General features: G+C 40.4%; 1 protein-coding gene across 1 annotated transcript in view; it reads left to right on the top strand.

Moving 5' to 3' along the window:
- Positions 1–15716, top strand: part of C4H13orf42 (chromosome 4 C13orf42 homolog) — a 28159-nt gene extending 12443 nt beyond the window's left edge. The window contains exons 2-4 of the mRNA XM_066380734.1: positions 11421–11568; positions 13944–14184; positions 15542–15716. Of these exons, the coding sequence (XP_066236831.1) occupies positions 11421–11568; positions 13944–14184; positions 15542–15716 (564 nt within the window). The remainder of the gene's footprint in view (positions 1–11420; positions 11569–13943; positions 14185–15541) is intronic.
- Positions 15717–20803: the final 5087 nt, after the last annotated feature.

Genomic DNA, 20803 nt, shown 5'->3' with positions numbered 1-20803 from the left:
AGTTACGTTTTGCCCCGTTCTGCCCAGAAATGGCTCTGAAAATATTTTCGTACAGTGCTGAATTCAAGTTAAAAGTGATTCAGTTCGCAAAGTGAATGGAAATAGTGCTGCTGAATGAAAGTGTGGTCCTCCTCCAACTGAGAAATCAATCCAAGACTGGCTACGGGAAGAAGAAACCGTACTGAAAACACCACGGCAGAAGAAGGCCAGGAGAGGCAAGTCAGCAAAATGGCCTGATTTAGAGAGGGAATTAAAGATAAAGATTGAAGAGCGAAGGGTAATTGGAATTCCTGTGTCCACAAAGATGGTTCAGCATGAGGCAAGAAGAATTGCTGATGAAAAAGAAGTTACTGATTTCAAAGGAGGACACAAATTGGTGCTTCCGGTTCATGAAACAGAATGGACTAAGCATGCGTACATGTATCAGACTTGCCCAAAAGATGCCTAAAAGCTATAAGAAAAGGTCCTTGAAGTTCATCATTTTGTCATTCAATGTTGGAAGACACATAAGTTTGAGTTGGAACAGATTGCAAATATGGATGAAGTCCCCTTCAATTTGATGTCCCAAGTAACAGAACTGTTGATAAGAAGGGGGTTGAAACTGTAACTGTGAAGACAAGCAGACATGAAAAGAGCCATTATATAACTGTGCTAGCTTGTTGTGCTGATGGAACTAAGCTGCCTCTTATGCTAATTTTCAAATGCAAAACAATGCTAAAAGAAGACATTTCTTGAGGAGTGATTGTCCATGTTCATGACAAGGGTTGGGTGGATCAGGATGGGATGAAGATCTGATTTGAGAACATGTGGAGAAGGAACCCAGATGGGCTCTTGTGAAAACTTGCCCTATGGTGCTTGATCAGTTCAGGGCACACATAACAAAAAACACAAAGAAGATTGCTGCAGAGCAAAAACAAAACTTGCCATCATACCTGGAGGCTTGACATCCCAGCTCCAATCGCTTGATGTCAGCATTAACAAACCCTTCAAAGCTGCCATGAGAGATGAATAGAACCAATGGATGAAGTCTTCTGGGGACAATTTGACACCAGCAGAAAGAATGAAGAAACCAACTATAGGAGAAGTTTGTACCTGGGTGAAAAAGTTTGCACATGGGATAATATCAAGATTGAGAATGTTGTCAAGTCATTTAAGAAGTGTGGCATTTCAAATGCCATAGATGGAACTGAGGATGAGGCAATATATGAAGATAGTGATTTGTCATCAGACACAGATGAGGACAAGCTAATGGATGGGAATTTTGACATTGATGAGGACTTGTATGAATTTTACGATTAATAAAACTTGAGTTCAATAACTTTATGTAATACATTTTTTTCAAATTTTGGGCCTCATAATTAAGGTTCTTCTTATACATGGGGAAATACGGTACTTGTTACAATCTCTTTTTTTAGTTAATATTATATATTGTTGGTTCTTTCCCATCTCATTAACTAGTTTTTGAAAACTCAAGTTTTAATGGAAAATATGTAATAACTTAGAGTCTTTAAACAGTTGTTAAAAATTATAAACACATTCATCTTACTCTATAAGTCACTTTTAGCAGTGAATCTTAAAGAGTGATTAATGGGTCAAGAATTATAGGTCACTTATTTTAAAAGAGTTTTATTCATACTGCTTTCAGAAACATTTTATAATTTACTCTTTTATCAACAGTGAGTTAGAAAACCCTTCTTTTCTACATTTTTAAAAAATTATAGTTATTGGGGTGACATTGGTTGTTAAAATTATATAGGTTTCAAATGTACAATTCTATAATACATCATCTGCATATTGCATTGTATGTTCACCACCCAAAGTCAGATTTTCTTCTTACCATATATTTGACACCCTTTACACTTTTTGACCTCCACACCCCCATTCCCTCTGGAAATCACCATACTGTTGTCTGAGTTTTTGTTTATTTGTACTGTTCATTCATTTGCAGCTTGCAGTTTTACATCCCACATATCAGTGATATCATATGGTTCTTGACTTTTCCATTGGACTTACGTCTTTAGCATGATGTTCTCAGGGTCCATCCATTTGTCACAAATGAGAAGCTCTTCTTGTTGCTCTTTGTCACACCATGTATTATCATTAATTTAAAAGTTGATTGTTGTAACAGATGAACTGCATTATTTTATGTATATTTTTATTATTACTCAAGCAAAGAATGATCCTTTTATTTTATCACTACAATGTGGTATTTCTTATTTAATGGGTTGTTCATTTATGTCTTTATAAATTTTTTGGCTCTATTAAAGATTTATTATTTACTTATATGAAATGTTCTTATATTAATGATATCAATACATTGTCTGCCATGCCTGTTAAAAATATTTTCTCTAAGTTGTCATGTATCTTTTAACTTTATTTGACATTATCTGTTTTAGAAATACTACTGATTTTTATGTAGTCAAATATTTCACTTTTCACCTTTGATAGTTTACTATTACGCTTATGCTTAGGAAGTTCTTCTGTGCCTCAAGGTCAGATGCATATGTTCCATTTTTCTCCATTTTTAATAGTTTCATGAGAAAACTCCAATTCTTCCATTAATCAACAATTTATTTTGACATGTAGTGAGAAGTGAGAATTCAAATTGAATTTTTCCCAAATAGCAAAGTTTTCCAATATTATTTATGAACAAATCCATCCTTTCTCTCATTGGATGTTAAACTTATTGGATGTGAAGATTTCAAAGATGTTAATTCAATTCTATCAGTTTGGCTTTTAACAGTTTGATAAATATGATAAAAATATTTTCACTCGGTGTTTTGTTAAAGTGAAATGGCCATTTAAATGATATTTAAGATGAGGAGTTACCAGGTGCTAGCAAAATAAATAAATAAATAATGACCTTAAGGTTATAAAGCTGGGAGAAAAAGGACCAAATTTATTATCCTGTTAAGTCTAGAACCTCTAATGCCAAAGATAGAAGATGTGCTTCCAAAATTATTATAATGTTTAGATATGATAGGTAATACCAAGGCTAAGTTGTGACAAACTTTCTTCTTTTTATCTTTTTGACGTGATTTTTTTAAGCTCTATTATTTGCTTCACTGATTTTTTTCCCTCAGTTCTGGCCAGTCTACCATTTAGCTTATCTATTGAAAATTTGTATGTGGCTATTTGTATATATGTTTTAAAATTTACATAGTTATATATTTTTTCCCATAATTATATCTTTTTCCAAGTTATTTCTCATATCTATACTTCTTGTTTCATAAACTCTCATTCTTTTTTCACAAACTCTTATTCAGTTATGGGAGCGCATTTCCTTAGGTGCTCTAATATGAAAAGGATTAGGTAAATATTTGTTGAATATCTATGGTGAGGATGGCAGAAGGCAAAGTGGATGAATTAGTCAGAGCTCTTAAGATTTATTCTTTTATTAAAAGCTTCTTTTAATGATACTAAATTCCTTGTAGATATATTTGCGCTATTTTGCCTTTAATGTCACCCAGCTGAATGATACAAAGGAAAGTGATCTCTCCATTCTAGACTGACTCTACACTTGATCCTGGACATTTTATCTCAATTATATTGGCATTTAGATTTCCAGGTATTATTCGTTCAAGAGATTATTATCAGTATTCCATAAAGATAAGGAGTACAGAATTCTCAAAATTTTCCAAACTAAATCCAAGAGTAAACATTAGCAACATGCAAACCGGTTGGAGAATATAAACATTAGGTAATAGCATGTGTACAGTATACATTCATTCTCTCAACAAATAGTTATTATTCCATACCAGCCACCCAAATATAGGTGCTTGACATTCACAGATGAAAAGATAATCCATTGCCCCCAAAGCAGCCCATACCACAGTCTAAAGCTGCAGTTGCAACACCACTGCCTGGACCAGACTGGTGTGTTGAGTTTCCTTAGAGGAGAAAGAGGTAGAATTACAACCAAGAATGTTAGAATCGTGTATGTTGTACAACCTGTCTCATGCATGCAGGGGCTGGTGGTGAGCATTTATCAATAGACAGTTTTTTCTGTGAGTTGTATTTGCCAGAGCTATCTCAAACAAGAGTTTAAGGACACTGGTCTGCTGGGAGTTACGAGGGTATAGTACCATGCGCTGTGGTGACTGCTCACACAGGCAGGATGTGAGCATGAGGAGAGGGGCCCACCACTGTTCGCTGCAATGAGTGAGTCGGCCCTCTGAAAAGGTGAGGAGGGTTGCTAAGGAGTGGTGAGAAGGAGGCTAGGTGTTTAGTGGTGGTCCTCTTGGCTTTGAGTGGGCTTAGACTGTCCCCTCCCTACTACCCTAACCTCTAAAACAATATTGCTCTTTACAACTGGAAGTTTATTTTGTAGAATTTAAATCTCATGCAAGCAAATACTGACAGATGCCAGAAGAAAGCGAGCAGGTGGAGAAGGCCAGGTGCCCAGAGGGCAGGTGAACCAGCAGGATGGCAGCTGATTGGAAACGCAGAAAAAGATCATAAACTGCCCTGGGCGGACTCAGAAATTAAAATTAGAAGTACAATGGGGTTTGGATTGGAAAAATGCAAAGGTTTCCATCAGGGCAAAGTAATCTGAGATCCAGGCCTGGGGTGAAGGGGTAGGATGGGGAGGCTTGGAAAATGATAACCCTAATGCGGGTGGAGGTGAAATGTGAAAGGCAGACTGGGGCGGAGTCGCCACGCAATGCAGATGCTCACAGGAAGCGCCTCCTCCCCAGGTCCGCTGTAGAGCTGACGGCCTGGAACATGAGCCCCTGAAACTCAGGCCTGACCGGGTGCGGGAGGGTGCAGACTGCGCTACGTGCATTACAACGCGCGGGGCTAGAAAAAAGTCAAGTTTGAGAGGGAAGCAATCCCCTTTTATCTGGAGTTCTGAGTTCAGGGGAAAGGATTATTTTTATCTCACCCAGGGCTGTTGATGACTGATGTCCCATTGTATACTACCACCTGTTTGTAAAGTAGATTTTCCAGTGGTATGAGCCTGAGCCCTGACCCTTGAGCCTCAGCTGATGTAGCCCATGTGCTAGTGGTCTCTGTGAGCATCGATCAAGAGAATGTCCTTGTAGAGGTGAGAGAGGCCCATGGAAGCTGTGGGAAGGCTGAAAAAGCTAGACTCAGCCCTGGGTCCCTCCCCCATGCCCCTTCTCTACAGGGTGGTGGTTGTTACCTGCTGTGCATTAGAATCACTTGATTATCTGAAGTAGTTGGTCAGGGAAAGGGCCAGGTGTAGATATTCTTAATAGCCCGCCAGGAGATTCTGATGCCTGCCTGGAATGGGGCTGGACTGTCACAGAATTGCCCTGACAGGGTAGAGCGGGAGGCATCCCCTCACTGCCTCTCAGGCCTGGCTCTTAGACTTGGCCAGAGGCTGGACTTTCATTTATAGGGAAGAAAGGCACGGCTAAGTAAGGAGGAGAGCAAATTGCTTACTCATTAACATTTATTTATGTCCCTACCTCATTGCATGAGGGGTTTGGGGAGATCTGATGAGGGTAATTGGGGTAAGGGGTGAGGGAAAGCCCTCCTTTATGATGAGACTTGTGGTTCATCCACAAATAATGTCACCAGAGTGTACCAATGTCTTGTTCTCCAGCCACATCAGGATCTAAAAGCTCTTAACAGAAACAAGTCTTATAATGCAATGTATGGAATGACTCAGTAGAAACCCTGGAAATGGGACCTAGAGAATGGGACTCTTCGTGTTGTCTAAGGGACTTGCCAGTGTCTCAGGAAGGCAGTCTCTGCTGAGCACAGCAAAAAGGGCAAGGTACAGTGAGGGATGTGATTCATTTTTTTTTTCTCAAAAAGAGCTTTATTGAGTTATAAGTTACATATCACATATTTCACCCATTTAAGTATACAATTCAATGTTTTTTAGTATATTCATGAGGTGAACACCCATTACCACAATCTAATTTCAGACAGTTTTTTTTCCCCTTAATAAAAAAATCTCATGCCTATTAATAGTCAGTTTCTGTTTCCTTCTAACCCTCCAATGCTGGCCCTAAGCAGTTACTAATCTACCTTCTGTATATGTATTTGCCCATTCTGAAAATTTCACATGAATGAAAACATACAATATGTGGTCTTTTGTGTCTGGCTTCTTTCACTTAACATGTTTTCAAGGTTTGTCATGTTGTAGCATGTGTCAGTACTTCATTCCTTTCTATTGCCATGTAACATTCCATCGTATGGATGTATCATATTTTGTCTATCCATTCAGCAGTTGACAAACATTTGGGTTGTTCTAGTTCTTTAGCTATTACAAATAATGCTGCTATAAGCATTAATATATCAATCTTTGTGTGGATGTCTGTTTTCGTTTCTCCTGGGTATATATACACTTAGGAGTGGAATTACTGGGTTATGTGGCAACTAACTCTACATTTGCCTTTTGAAGAATTGCCAAATTGTTTTTCAAAGTGTCTGCACCATTTTACATTTCCACCAGCAATGTATGAGGGTTCTAATTTCTTCAGTTTCACACAAACATAAATCATCTGTCTTTTTTTATTATAACTTTTCGGTAGATGTGAAATAGTATTTTATTGTAGTTTTGATTTCTATTTCTCTAATAATTAATGATTTTGAGCATCTTTTCATGTACTTATTGGTCATTATGCAAGTTCTTTTGTGAAGAAATGTCTATTCAAATTCTTCTCCCATGTTTAAATTGGGTTGTCTTTTCACTATGGAGTCCTAAGAATTTTTTATTATAGGTACATTTCTCATTTCAGATATATGATTTGAAAATATTTTCTCCCATCTGTGGGCTGCCTTTTTATTTTTTAATTTTTATTTTTTTATTATTAATTTTAATGGGGTGACATTGATAAATCAGTGTACATATGTTCAGAGAAAACATCTCCAGGTTATTTTGACATTTGATTATGTTGCATACCCATCACCCAAAGTCAAATTGTCTTCCATCACCTTCTATCTGGTTTTCTTTGTACCCCCCACCCCTATAACCACTACACTTTTGTCCATGTCTCTGAGTCTCATTTTTATGTCCCATCTATGTATGGAATCATACAGTTCTTAGTTTTTTCTGATTTACTTATTTTACTCAGTATAATGTTATCAAAGTCCATCCATGTTGTTGTAAATTATCCAATATCATCATTTCTTATGGCTGAGTAGTATTCCATAGTATATATGTACCAAAGCTTTTAATCCACTTGTCCACTGATGGACACTTGGGCTGTTTCCAGATCTTCGCTATTGTGAACAATGCTGCCATAAACATGGGGGTGTATTTCTCCTTTTGGAACAGTGTCTTAGGGTATATTCCTAAAAGGGGGATAGCTGGGTCAAAAGGCAATTCGATTTTTAATTTTTTGAGGAATCTTCATACTGTTTTTTACAGTGGCTGCACCAGTCTGCATTCCCACCAGCAGTGCAGGAGGGTTCCCTTTTCACCACATTCTCGCCAGCACTTACTTATTCTGTGTTGTTTTATTGATGAGCGCCATTCTGACTGGTGTGAGGTGATATCTCATTGTGGTTTTAATTTGCATTTCTCTGATGATTAGTGATGTTGAGCATTGTTTCATATGCCTATTGGCCATCTGTGTGTCCTCTTTGGAGAAGTGTCTATTCATTTCTTTTGCCCATTTTTTGATTGGATTGTTTGTCTTCCTGGTGTTGAGTTTTACAAGTTCTTGGGATGTGATTCTTGAGTCCTAAAGCTTGAAAACAATCAGCATGTTTGAATATTTGCAGTAACTAATGAGTGTGCAGCTGAAAGAGACTCTGTCCACCAGTTTTGATGGACAGAGTTCAGTGGTTAAAGTGGTGGTGTTTATGCTAGTGGTTTGTGTAAAGCCAGTAACCGCGGCCGCCATTAAAGCTGCCTGGCCAACACAGGTTCAGGTTTGATTCGGACAGATGGTAAAGAATTAACAGAGCTGAAAACTGGTGATTCTTTTCTTTTTTTTTTAATCCTAGCTCGCACCTGGCGGGTAAGAATATATACACAGTGGAAAACACTTCCTTTTCCATTCAGAGCTCCCAAAGTCACTGACTATCCGAGTTTTCCTAGAATCAAAGGCTTCCACTTTACCAGTCTTATTCACCTCTGTTCCCCATCTCTTTCTCCTTCATGAACTGGCTTCCCCTTCCCTCATTCCGCCATTTTGGCCCCTCCTCCACGTGGCCTCCCTGCCCTGCTCCAGCCTGGGCTGTTCCTTTCCACAAAAACGTGATCACTCTTCCCAAAATGGCCTCCTAGTGTCTTGTTTTAAAACCTTTTGGTGCGAAAGCCCTCTCCAACACATATTAGCATAACCACACCTCTTCCCAAGCATGAAGGCAATTAATATTATTACCTACCAGTGGTCAGCAAACTCATTAGTCAACAGAGTCAAATATCAACAGTACAATGATTGAAATTTCTTTTGAGAGCCAAATTTTTTAAACTTAAACTATATAGGTAGGTACTTTTCTTATCGAGGTAGTGCCCGCACATGGTATTTTGTGGAAGAGCCACACTTAAGGGGCCAGAGAGCCGCATATGACTCATGAGCCGCAGTCTGCTGACCAGGGATCTAGGCGATGACCATCCACATGGGCAGCACCATTTTTAACAAAGTGAGCATAATATATCTTATCTGCCCAACAGTTTGTTTCTTTAATTTGTAAATATTATTCTTGGAGGATAATACTTGAGGAGGTTCGGGAGATTCATAAGAGGCTATGGCAAAGGACTCATGTTAACGTAACTAATGGTAGTGTGCTCACTATTTTCCAACTCTTTGATCAAAGGGCTCTTCTAAACCCTTCTAACTGAAAACAACTGCTTTGGGCTGCTCTTAACTGATTGCTAAAGTCTACTTCCTGGAGCTGTTAAGGAATGAGTGGCTTGCATCAGATGTAGGGTGGCCCAGATGAAAAAGAATGTGATGCCCACATGCAAGACATAGACTCTTGCAGTAAGCCGAACACTGCTGGCCATTGCTACTGGAGAATTAAGACACATACTCTCCATGAGGAGATGAATTCTGAGATGCAAAAACCTATGGACCTGGCATTCCTCTTAAATAGTATTCATACTTTCTTTGGGGCTCAGTCCAGATTGGTAGCTTTTTTCATTGTTTGTTTCTCTCTCTTCCACTTCACAAAAAGAAATCTCTAAAATGGTATGTGTGAGAATTGAATTAGGAGAAGGCGATCTTCCTGGAGAAGAAGGTATCTCAGTCAAGTTTCTTTCTTTCTTTCTTTCTTTCTTTCTTTCTTTCTTTCTTTCTTTCTTTCTTTCTTTCTTTCTTTCTTTCTCCTTCCTTCCTTTCTTTTTTTTTACATTCAGTTTTATTTTAATTAATTTCAGGTGTACAGCATAGTGGTAAGACAGTCATATGCTTTACAGAATGTTCCTCCCAAGAGTTCTGTTACCAACTGGCACCATAGGTAGTTATTACCATATTATTGACTGTATTCTCTATGCTGTACTTTACACCCCTGTAACTACTTTGTAACTGCCAGTCTGGACCTCTCAGTCCCTTCATCTTTCTCCCCTAGTCCCCAACCCTTCTCATCTCTGGCAGCCATCAGTCTGTTCTCTGTATTTATGTGTCTGTTTCTGTTTTGTTTATTTATATTTTTCTTTAGATTTTACATATGAGTGAAATCATATGGTACTTGTCTTTCTCTGATTGATTTATTTCAATTTGCATAAATACCGTCTGGGTCCATCTATGTTCTCATAAATGGTAAGGTTTTTATTCTTTTTATGGCCAAATAGTATTCCATTGTATATACGTACCAAGCTTTTTTATTCACTCACCTACTGATGGGCACTTGGACTGTTTCCATATCTTGGCTATTGTAAATAATGCTCTAATGAACCTAGGGGTGTGCATGTTCTTTCGAATTAGTGGGTTTCTTTGGATAAATACCCAGAAGTGGGATTGCTGATTTCTATCAGCCAAGTCCTGATAGATGAATAGGAGTCAGCCAGATGAGACATCCAAGGCAGTGGGGTCAGAAAGAAAAGACACAGGGAAGATAAAAGAATATTGACTTGCCTATATTTATGAGCTCCCCTGTTACCTGACTCCAAGGAGAATGCATGGTGGCCTGGATTGCTGTGCTCATATAGACTTTCAACCAGTCCTTTATTAGTCCTGCATCCTACTCCCAACCCTTAGTGTGTCTGGTGTTGTCAAGTCTGGAGTATTTTTAGTTTCTAAGATATAAAATGTTTCTTTCCTCAGCAGCTCTTCCCACCCACGATGCTCTGAGAGGACAATCCCTCTGCTCTGTTACACCAATTACCCTTCTGCTGCTGTCCAACTGACAGAGCTTTTTGGAAATCCATCTTTCACTGATAGCCTCTCTTGCTCTTTTTGACCTTGGGGTTTCTACTTTCTGCACTCTTTGCTTTCATTTTAGTAGGCTTTTTGAAGGGGGAGGGATAACCACATTTGAATAGTTTCCAACTTTTAACAAAAAAGATTCAGATGTATGTTGTGGTTCTTTAATATTTTCTGTAAAACAAACAAACAAACACAACAAACTCTTGATCCAAAAATTTTTCTAATAGTACAAAATGCATACATTTCACCAAAATCTTGTACATTCATTTCCTAATGTGCCAGTCTGTAATAAAATCATATTTATTTTTAATACTATCCTACTTTCAAAACGCCCACCTAAAATAAAAGAATTCTACTCCTTTGCATATGCTCAGAATAGCCCAGCTTAACACATATTGTCCCTTCTGAATTCTCTTATTTCTTGAGTTCCTCAGAGAACTTTTTATTAGTTCATGCATTGATTCTGTGCCTCTCACGGTGAGTTCTCCACTGAGGTCTACCAGGATGTCAGTCCCTTGTGGCTCTTGGTGGGCTCCTGTGTAGATGATAAGGAGAACGAATCAGGACAGAGCCCAGAACCTAGTTGGGCACTCAGTAGATTTCTATTAACTATATACAATAGTTTATTACTTATTACATTTTTCAAACAATCATACTACTTTCTCTTCAATTTATTCCATGACTTGAGTGTAAGTTTTCCCGGTTTAGGCACTGACAACTTTTAGGGAGTCTTCTAACATACCTTGTGTTTCTTTCCTCCTGTGAGGAACAGTTTAATCGCCTATTTGGGTGTTTATCAGCAGGGAACAAAAAAGGGCAAGAAATACTAAGTATTTTGCCTAGTGGTCAACAACCATCCTTGACTAAGAGAGAGGCAGATCTTTTTATCCTTTCTCTTGAGATAATTGGTAATCCACTGACCCATAGCAATGTAGACGTGGAGTATCTATTTTCCTTACACGGAGCACTTACCCAAATTTACCTTTTAAACTCTGCAGATCTAGAACTTGGCATACATTTAGTTTCAGCAACATTTCATTCTTTTTGGCAGTCACGGCTGACTGGTGTGAGGGCGCTATCAGGTTGGTTCAGGCCTCTCTCTCTGCTCCCCTTTACCCGTAACAGAAAGCAACCCCCAAGAAATACTCGCAGTTCAGCGCGGATGTGGCCGAAGCCATGGCCTTCTTTGACTCCATCATTGCAGAGCTGGATACAGAGAAACGGCCGCGGGCCGCTGAGATGGAACCCCCGAATGAAGACGTGGACTTCGATGGTGAGTGCCATTCCTGGGGGCAGAAGGTGGGGGGGTTGCGGTCTCTGGAGCGCACTTAGAAATGGGGTCTCGGGAATCCCACCTCCCGATTACAGGGAAACTCACATCTGTACGCCAGAGCCTGCTCTTCTCTTGGGGGTTCCCTGCTTTAGTTGTCTCTGCTGCCACTGCCTCAGCCTGCCCCGTCAACCCATATTTGGATAAAACTTCTTTCCTGACGTCCATTGCCACCGCTGAGACAGGGTGAAACTCTTGTGAGACTCCAAGAGGCAAAACCATAGAGAAATGATTGAAAGAAGACATTAGATGGGGAGGTGTTAAATGGGCATAGAGTTTCAGTTTTACAGGATGAAAGAGTTGCGGAGATCTGTCACTTAACACTGCAAATATACTCAGCACTACTAAACTGTCCATTTAAACATGGTTAAGGTGGTAAATTTTATGTGATTTGTATTTTACTACGACTTTGAAAAAAAGAAGAAAAAAGGACAAACTATATATTTTTTTTCTTAATTTATTATTACTTTTTTAAGTGAGAGGAAGGGAGACAGATTCCTGCATGTGCCCTCGACCGGGATCCACCCCTCAACACCCTTCTGGAGCCGCTGCTCGAATCAACCAAGCCCTGGTCACTTCTCATGTGTGCCCTGACTGGAGATCGAACACAGGATGCTGGGCCAATGCTCTATCCACTGAGCTGATCAGCCAGGGCCACGAACTGTATTTTAAAATATAGCTTCTTACCATACCTGAGCAGCTTGCCCCTGTTGCAAGTCGTCACCCATTTTGTCATCCCTCTGCACTGCTTCCCCCAGCATTCCCTCTGTGGCCTTCATGAGTCACCACTCTGGGAGGATGTGCAGGGCAAGAGAGGACCAGGGCGGTTGCCCAGGCCCAGCATGGATAGCCAGAGGGCGTGAGGTGAGGGCTGGGGGCAGTGGTTTTCTCCTTGTCTGGGTGTCGCGACTCTCCTGATGGAGGGAAAAGAATTCAGCCATGTTTGTGAGTAGAGGTGAGTAGAGGCCAATTTTAAATTCCATTACTCAACTGTCAGTTTTCTTCATCTTTGACTTGCCCCTCTTGATGTAATTAATGGTGATTTTATTCAGAGATGACTGAGGTAACAGCTTTTGGTACCAATATTAAATAGTTCTTGAGTATTTTATCTAATGATCAGAAGATTATATTCTTGTTGTTTGTTGTTTTCTGGCCCTGATTGCCCTTACTCTGAGACTTCTCTTCTCACTGGGTTCTGCAGAATTGCGGAATGTCACGGGTTACTCCTGCTCTCCGAGCCTGCAGGGCAGCTGCCTGTGCTCCTCTCCACCCAAACCCTCAGTCCCCGACAGAGCAGCCCCCTCCCTAGGACCCGAGCCCAGTGATGCAGGGCACTGGTGAGAGGACAACAAGACCCACTGAGGATGCAAGTGTCATCTTCTGTCATCTTCACAGTTATAACTGTTTGCAAGTGACATTATGGTTTTCCTCTGATTGCAACAGTATCATATCGCCATTGTAAATCAAAGGAATCAAACGACACCAAAACCTGAAGGAAAAAGTAAAGAACATGATCCATCCAGGGAATAATAATAGTCACTGTCAACATTTTTAATTAATTTATTTATTTTGTATATTTCTGAAGTGAGAAGCAGGGAGGCAGAGAGATAGACTCCCACATAAGCCTGACTGGTATCCACTTGGCATGCCCACCAGGGGGCAATGCTCTACCCATCTGGGGTGTTGCTTCATTGCAGCCAGAGCCATTCTAGTGCCTGAGGCGGAGGCCATGGAGCCATCTTCAGCGCCCGGGCCAACTTTGCTCCAATGAAGCCTTGGCTGTGGGAAGGGAGGAGAGAGATAGGGAGATAGGAGAGAGGGAAGGGTGGAGAAGCAGATGGGCGCTTCTCCTGTGTGCCCTGCCCAGGAATCGAACCCGGGACATCCACATGCTGGTCCAATGCTCTACCACTGAGCCAACCGGCCAGGGCCACTCTCAACATTTTGATGTATGTTTTTTCAAAAAGGTTTAAAAACAGATACACAGATTCACTTAAAATTTTAAAAACAAAAAAAGGATCTCTTTGCTATTTTGTCATCTTCTCGCTTAAAAATTTACAGTACATCATGTGCATCTTTCCAAGTAAGTAAATATAGGCCTGTGTTCTTACTTTTAATTGACACAACTTCCTGCTGTATTCCTGGACCATGATTGCAGTCAAACAGTCCCTTTGCTTGGCTCTCCAGTCCTGTCTAGGAATTTGGTGCTGTGTATATGCATTTGTTGTAAGTTCTCAGCCATGTCCACTCTCTCCATTGTTTTCTGCTCCTCCTGATGGTGAGTTCTCCTTTCTGGGGCCCCTGCTTCTCTTTTCCAGTGGCCACGAGCTCCCGGGAGCACAGCCTGCACTCCAACTGGATCCTGCGGGTGCCACGCCGGCACTTTGAGGACAGAGCGGTGCACACTGTACACACGACAGACGGCCAATTTCGAAGGAGCATGGAGCGCAGAACCATTGGCACTCAGAGAAGACTTGAGAGGCACCCCATTTACTTGCCCAAGGCTGTGGAAGGGGCATTCAGCACCTTGAAATTTAAGCCCAAAGCCTGCAAAAAAGAGTAAGTGCTTGGGTCACACAGTATCACCAAGATGTCTCATGTCCCCCAGATTCTTGAGATGGCTTTTTAAGATGCCTTGAGTCCCTATCTCACAAGCGCAAAATTATTGCTGTGTATTCTGGGGACAGAGTCTTAGTCAAAATAATTATTTTTATATTATATACACTAGTCTCATTCACTGCTGTCATCACTCTTGTCGCTTCGGCTTCGAACCCCCTTCCCTTCTCTCTGGCCCACTTTGTCTCTCATGCCTTGTGCCACTTTCTCTCTTTGTTTCCCCTAAGTGCTGCAGGCATGCTGTGTGCTAAAAACTTTAAGGAAGGCCCTGGCTGGTTGGCTCAGTGGTAGAGCGTCGGCCTGGCGTGCAGAAGTCCCGGGTTCGATTCCCGGCCAGGGCACATAGGAGAAGCGCCCATCTGCTTCTCCACCCCTACCCCCCTCCTTCCTCTCTGTCTCTCTTTTCCCCTCCCGCAGCCAAGGCTCCATTGGAGCAAAGATGGCCCGGGTGCTGGGGATGGCTCCTTGGCCTCTGCCCCAGGCGCTAGAGTGGCTCTGGTTGCAACAGAGCGACGCCCTGGAGGGGCAGAGCATCGCCCCCTGGTGGGCATGCCGGGTGGATCCCGGTCGGGCACATGCGGGAGTCTGTCTGACTGTCTCTCCCCGTTTCCAGCTTCAGAAAAATACAAAAAAAACAACAACAAAAAAAACCCTCTAAGGAACAGTTTGGGGTTGAGGAGGACATAGCACCAATTAAGAACCAACATCAAACCTAGTAGAATGCCCTTGCCTTAGGAAGGCTCAGATAGAGAACTTCTTGCTGGCTGGACCCTTCTTGCCATCTTGCCACCATTTCCTGGCCCCTCTCTCTCTCCAGATCCTTCTTTCCCAAGACAGGTGACCATCTCTAGCCCCAAATTCCTGTGACCTCCTCATTCAGAGAAGTACGTGCTCTCTTGCCTTGGTCAACCCAGGCCACCCAGGGGGATTCTCCCCGTCTACAACAGAAAGGCCCAGGTAGGCTTATCCTCCTGTTTCTCTTTGTTTCTCCAAGAGATAAATACAACTCTGAGGGATTCAGGGTTTTCTAAATAGCATTTTCCTCCCATAGTAATGAACCATGTGCTGGACATGTTAAAACGGTGCCCCAGACCCATCACCCACCCTTCTCCTTCAAGCCCAGCTCGAGGTCCAGCTGAGGTCCATCCATAATGCCCATGACAACACCGCTTTGTGCTCCACAAGGCCCAGCACTGGGGGAGTGTCTAGTGGTCTCCAGCAGAGGGCTAAATCAGAGCAGCCTTTCCCTGTGCAGCTGGCCATCCAAGCTTAACCCCTCCACCGCCTTCCTCCCTTCCAGCCTGGGGAGCTCCAGACGGATCCTCTTCAACTTCTCCAGAGAAGACATGGAGTGGGATGCGGAGCTCTTTGCGCTGGAGCCACCAGCGTCTCCCGGGGAGGACTACTTCGAGGCAGAAAATCCCAAAGGGCAGTGGCTGCTTCGAGAGCGACTGTGGGAACGAACAGTGCCCTGAGTCCCTCAGCCCTTCAGCCTGGCTCAGGCTTCGGTCCCCGTAAAGGTGTCTGCTTTCAGCACAGAACGAGGTTATTGGTAGTTAAAAATGGGAACCACAACAAAGTCAAGTCCACGAGCACACAGCTGGTGCCCAGATCGTGCCAATCATACCCACATCTCCCAGGACTCGCCTTTGGAGACTTTGGGAGCTGGGCTTCCTCTGCACAGGCACGTTAGCAGGCGGTAACAGCCTGGCTGGTCTTGAATAGCGGAAGGAAGGGGAGGCCTTGAGTGTGAGTGCGCAGGCTCACTGCCTGGCTTCTCCTGGCCTGTTCCTAGCTCTCCATGCATCTGGCCAATGGGCTGCTAGCATCATGCTTTGTACAGGAAACAAACTCGCCCAAGGATTTCTGGGCCAAAGTTTTCAAAGAGGAAGTTCCTCTCTCTATGGGGCTCAGAAACACTCTGGATATGTACTGAGGTTGCATTTTTTTTGGGGGGGGGTGCAGAATGCAGTTCAAGAAGCAGCTCCTCTCACCCTAACACTTCACAGTGTTCTAGAAACTTCTGCTGGATTAGGCTAAAGATGAGTCCAGTTCTCTGGCAGTGGAATGGGAGAAGGAATGTGTTGGACACTGTCTTAGGACTATGCTGTTTCCCCCAGGCCCAAAACTCAGCTCAAGTTCTCATACACAGTTTGCTGGGAAAGGAGAGAGATGAAGTGGTGCTTTATCTTTCTAATTCTCACACAGAAAATTCTTACAGCTACCTAGGTTATGATAGATTATGTCTCTCTCTTTCCTTAATTAAAAGGGCACTCAGAATCATTAAGTTCTGTTGGACTAGAAAATATTTCTGTGTTTCAGTAACTATTTGAATCAGAGTTACATTTTTAATGTATTCTTTGCATTTCTCATATTCTTTTTACATTTTTGTTTATACTTATGCCTGCCCAGGTTTGAGAGCCACTGGTTTGGAGACTACACAGCACTTTGTCCATCCTTACCTATTTTTTTTAACAGATTAAAAAAATTTTATTGAATTTATTGGGGTGACATTGGTTAATAAAACTTTATAGGTTTCAGGTGTACAATTCTATAATACATCCTCTGTGTATTGTATTGTGTGTTCACCACCCCAAGGCAAGCCTTCTTTCATCACCATTTATCTCCCATTTACTCTCTCCTTCCTCCCCACCCCCTTTCCCTCTGGAAATTGCCATACTGTTCTCTGTGTCTATGCATTTGTTTGTTTGTTTGTTTGTTGCTTAATCCCTTCACCTTCTCACCCAGCCCCAAAGTCCCCTCACCTCTGACAGTTGTCAGTCTGTTCTCTGTATTTATGAGTCTGTTTCTATTTTGTTTGTTAGTTTATTTTGTTCATTAGATTCCACATATAAGTGAAATCATTTGGTATTTGTCTTTCTCTGACTGGCTTATTTACTTAGCATAATACTCTCCAGGTCCGTTCATGTTTTCATAAAAGGTAAGATTTCCTTCTTTTTATGGCTGAGTGATATTCCACTGTGTAAATGTACCACAGCTTTTTTACCCACTCATCTAGTGATGGTCACATGGGTAGCCTCCAGGTCTTGGCTGTTGTAAATAGAGCTGCTGTGAACAGAGGGAGCATATATTCTTTCAGATCAACAATTTGCATTTCTTTGGATGTAGTCCAAGAAGTGAAATCACTGCGTCATAAGGCAGTTGCATTTTTAATTTTTTGAGGAAATTCCATGCTGTTTTTTACAGTAGCTGCAATATCTAAATGTCCACCAACAGTGTATGACTATTCCCTTATACTCATATCCTCACCAACATTTGTTGTTCTGACAGGTGTGAAGTAATATCTTATTGTGGTTTTAATTTGGATTTCTCTGAAGATTAGTGACATTGAGCATTTTTTCATATGTCTATTGGCTATCTGTTTATCCTCTTTAGAGAAGTGTCTATTTATGTATTTTGCCCATTTTAAAATTGAATTGTTTGGTTTTTGGTGTTGAATTTCATAATTTCTTTATAAAATTTGGATATTAACCCATTATCAGTAGTATCATTGGTGAATATGTTCTTCCATTCAGTGGGTTGTCTTTTCATTTTGTTGATGGTTTCTTTTACTGTGCAAAAACTTCTAGTTTGGCTTGACCAGGCAGTGGCACAGTGGATACAGAGTTGGACTGGGATGTGGAGGACCCAGGTTCGAAACCCTGAGGTTGCTGGCTTGAGCATGGGCTCATCTGGCTTGAGTGTGGGCTTACCAGCTTGAGCGCAGGGTCACCGGCTTGAGCGTGGGATTGTAGACATGACCCCATGGTTGCTGGCTTGAGCCCAAAGGTCACTGGCTTAAAGCACAAGGTTGCTGTCCTGAGTCCAAGGTCACTGGGCAAGGGGTTGCTCACTCTGCTGGAGCCCTCAGTCAAGGCACATCTGAAAAAGGAATCAATGAACAACTAAGATGCCATAATGAAGAATTGATGCTTCTCATTTCCCTCCCTTACAGCCTGTTTGTCCCTCCTTCTTTCTCCTCTTTCCCTAAGAAAACAAACAAAAAACTTTTAGTCTGATATATTCTCGTTTGTTTATTTTTGTTTGTTTCCCTTGCTGAAGGAGACATTTCAGAAAAAATATTGCTATGAGAAATGTCCAAGATTTTACTATCTATGTTTTTTTCTAAGATGTTTATGATTTTAAGCCTTACATTGAAGTCTTTAATCCATTTTGAATTTATTCCTGTATATAGTATTAGAAGGTGATATAGTTTCATTTTATTTGCATGTATCTGTCTAATTTTCCCAACACCATTTATATAGACTATCTTTACCTCATTGTGTGTTCTTGCCTTCTTTGTCAAATATTAACGGAGCATAAAGGTGTGGGTTTATTTCTGGACTCTTTATTTTGTTGCATTGATCTATGTGTCTGTATGTATGCCAGTATCATAGTGTTTTGATTACTATGGACTTGTGTAATTTGATATCAGGTAGAATAATTTCTCTTTATTTGATCTTTATTCTCAAGATTGTTGTAGCTATTCAGGGTCTTTTTGCAGTTTCGTATAAATTTTTAGAATATTTGTTCTAGCTCTGTGAAATATGCTGTTGGTACCTTAGTAAGAATTTCACTGAATCTGTAGATTGCTTTGGGTAGTATGGCCATTTTAGTGTCATTAATTCTTTCCATCCATGAACATGGTATACGCTTCCACTTATTTGTATCTTCTTCAATTTGTTCTTCAGTGTCTTACAATTTTTTGAGTGCAGGTCTTTTACATCCCTGGTTAAATTTATTCCAAGGTATTTTATTTATTAGTTTGTTTATTTGATACGATTGTAAATGGGAATGTTTTCTTAGTTTTCTTTTCTGATAGTTCATTATTGCTGTATAAAAATGCAACTGATTTCTGGATACTTATTTTGTATTCTGCTACTTTACTGAATTTGTTTATTAATTCTAATAGGTTTTGGTGGGATTTTTAGGGTTTTCTATATATAGTATCATATCATTTGCAAATAATTACAGATTTACTTCTTTCTTTCCAATTTGGATGTTCTTCATTTCTTCTTCTTGTCCGATTGCTGTGGTTAGGACTTCTACTATGTTTCATAAGAGGGGTGAAAGCTGACATCCCTGTCTTGTTCTTAATTTTAAGAAAAATGTTTTTAGTTTTTACCTATTGAGTATAATGTTGGCTGTGGGTTTGTCAAATATGGCCTTTATTACATTGAGATATGGTCCCTCTATGCCCAGTTTGCTGAGAGTTTTTATTATAAATGAGTGCTAGATTTTATTAAATGCTTTTTCTGCACCTATTAATATGATCATGTAATTTTTTAATCTTTCATTTTGTTTATGTGATGAATCACTTGAATTGATTTGCAAATATTATTATCAACCGTACCTCCCTGGAATAAAGCCCACTTAATAATGGTGTATTATCTTTTTAATGTGTTGCTGGGTCCAGTTTGCTAATATTTTGTTGAGGATTTTAGCATCTATGTTCATCAGGACTATTGGCTTATAACTTCTTTTCTTTGTAGTGTCTATCTGGCTTTGGAGTTAGGATAATGCTGGCCTCCTAAAATGAGCTTAGGAATCTTTTCTACTCTTGAATATTTTGGAATAGTTTGAGAAGGATAGGCATTAATTCTTCTTTGAATGTTTGGTAAAATATATCTGTGAAGCCATCCAGTTCAGGACTTTTGATTGTTGAAAGTGTTTTGATTACTGCTTCAATTGACAGTTGTGGGAAGGGGTGGTTATGGGTAAAGTAGGTGAAGGGATTAAGCAAAAAAATAAAAATAAAAAAATAAAGAAACAAACTCATAGACCCAGAAATCAGTATGTTGATTACTATAGAGAAAGGGGGTGGGGACAGGAAAAGTGGGTAAAGGGGACATAAAAGGTGACTAAAGGAGACTAGATTTTGAGTGGTAAACTCACAATACTAATGATGAATTGTAAAATTGTATACTTGAGACCTATATAATTTTTTAACCAATGTAACCCCTATAAATTCAATTTAAAAAAGTCACCTGGTTGGGGGGGGGCGTGAATGACCACAAATGCAAGAGTGTTAGTGGGCATAAGGGACAGACTAGGAAAAACCAATCATACAAATTAGGCCAAGGATGCTTCCAGGCGTGGCCAACAGTTTGTGCCCCCAGGCCAGATTAGAAAAAAAATTTTTTTCACGAGCCAGACAAAATATTAAAATTAAAAAATGTTAAATACAAAAATGATTTGTTTAAGTAAACAAAATTTTATTATGTAATTTGTTTATAAATAAATGTAAATAATTTAGTACAACAAGTTAACAAAAAAACTAATGCGACACGTTGAGGCACTTTGCATCGCCTATTATTTTTTTAATATCTGGCTCTATACTTGTAGTAGCTATTCTGAACACAGCCTCCAAATGTAAATCATTCAATCTTGATTTTGTTGTACTTTTATTTAGATTTATTAAAGAAAAAACTTGTTCACAAATATAAGTTGAACTGAAGATTACTAAATATTCTTTGGCAAGTTTTTTTTAAATTTCCATATTTTTCATTATTCAATTGCTTATAAAAATTGCACGGACGAGGACAAAACTTGCAAATCTTTA

Source organism: Saccopteryx leptura, chromosome 4 (genome assembly GCF_036850995.1).
Source record: "Saccopteryx leptura isolate mSacLep1 chromosome 4, mSacLep1_pri_phased_curated, whole genome shotgun sequence".
Classification (NCBI taxonomy): domain Eukaryota; kingdom Metazoa; phylum Chordata; class Mammalia; order Chiroptera; family Emballonuridae; genus Saccopteryx; species Saccopteryx leptura.
This window is presented reverse-complemented; position numbering and strand designations above follow the sequence as displayed.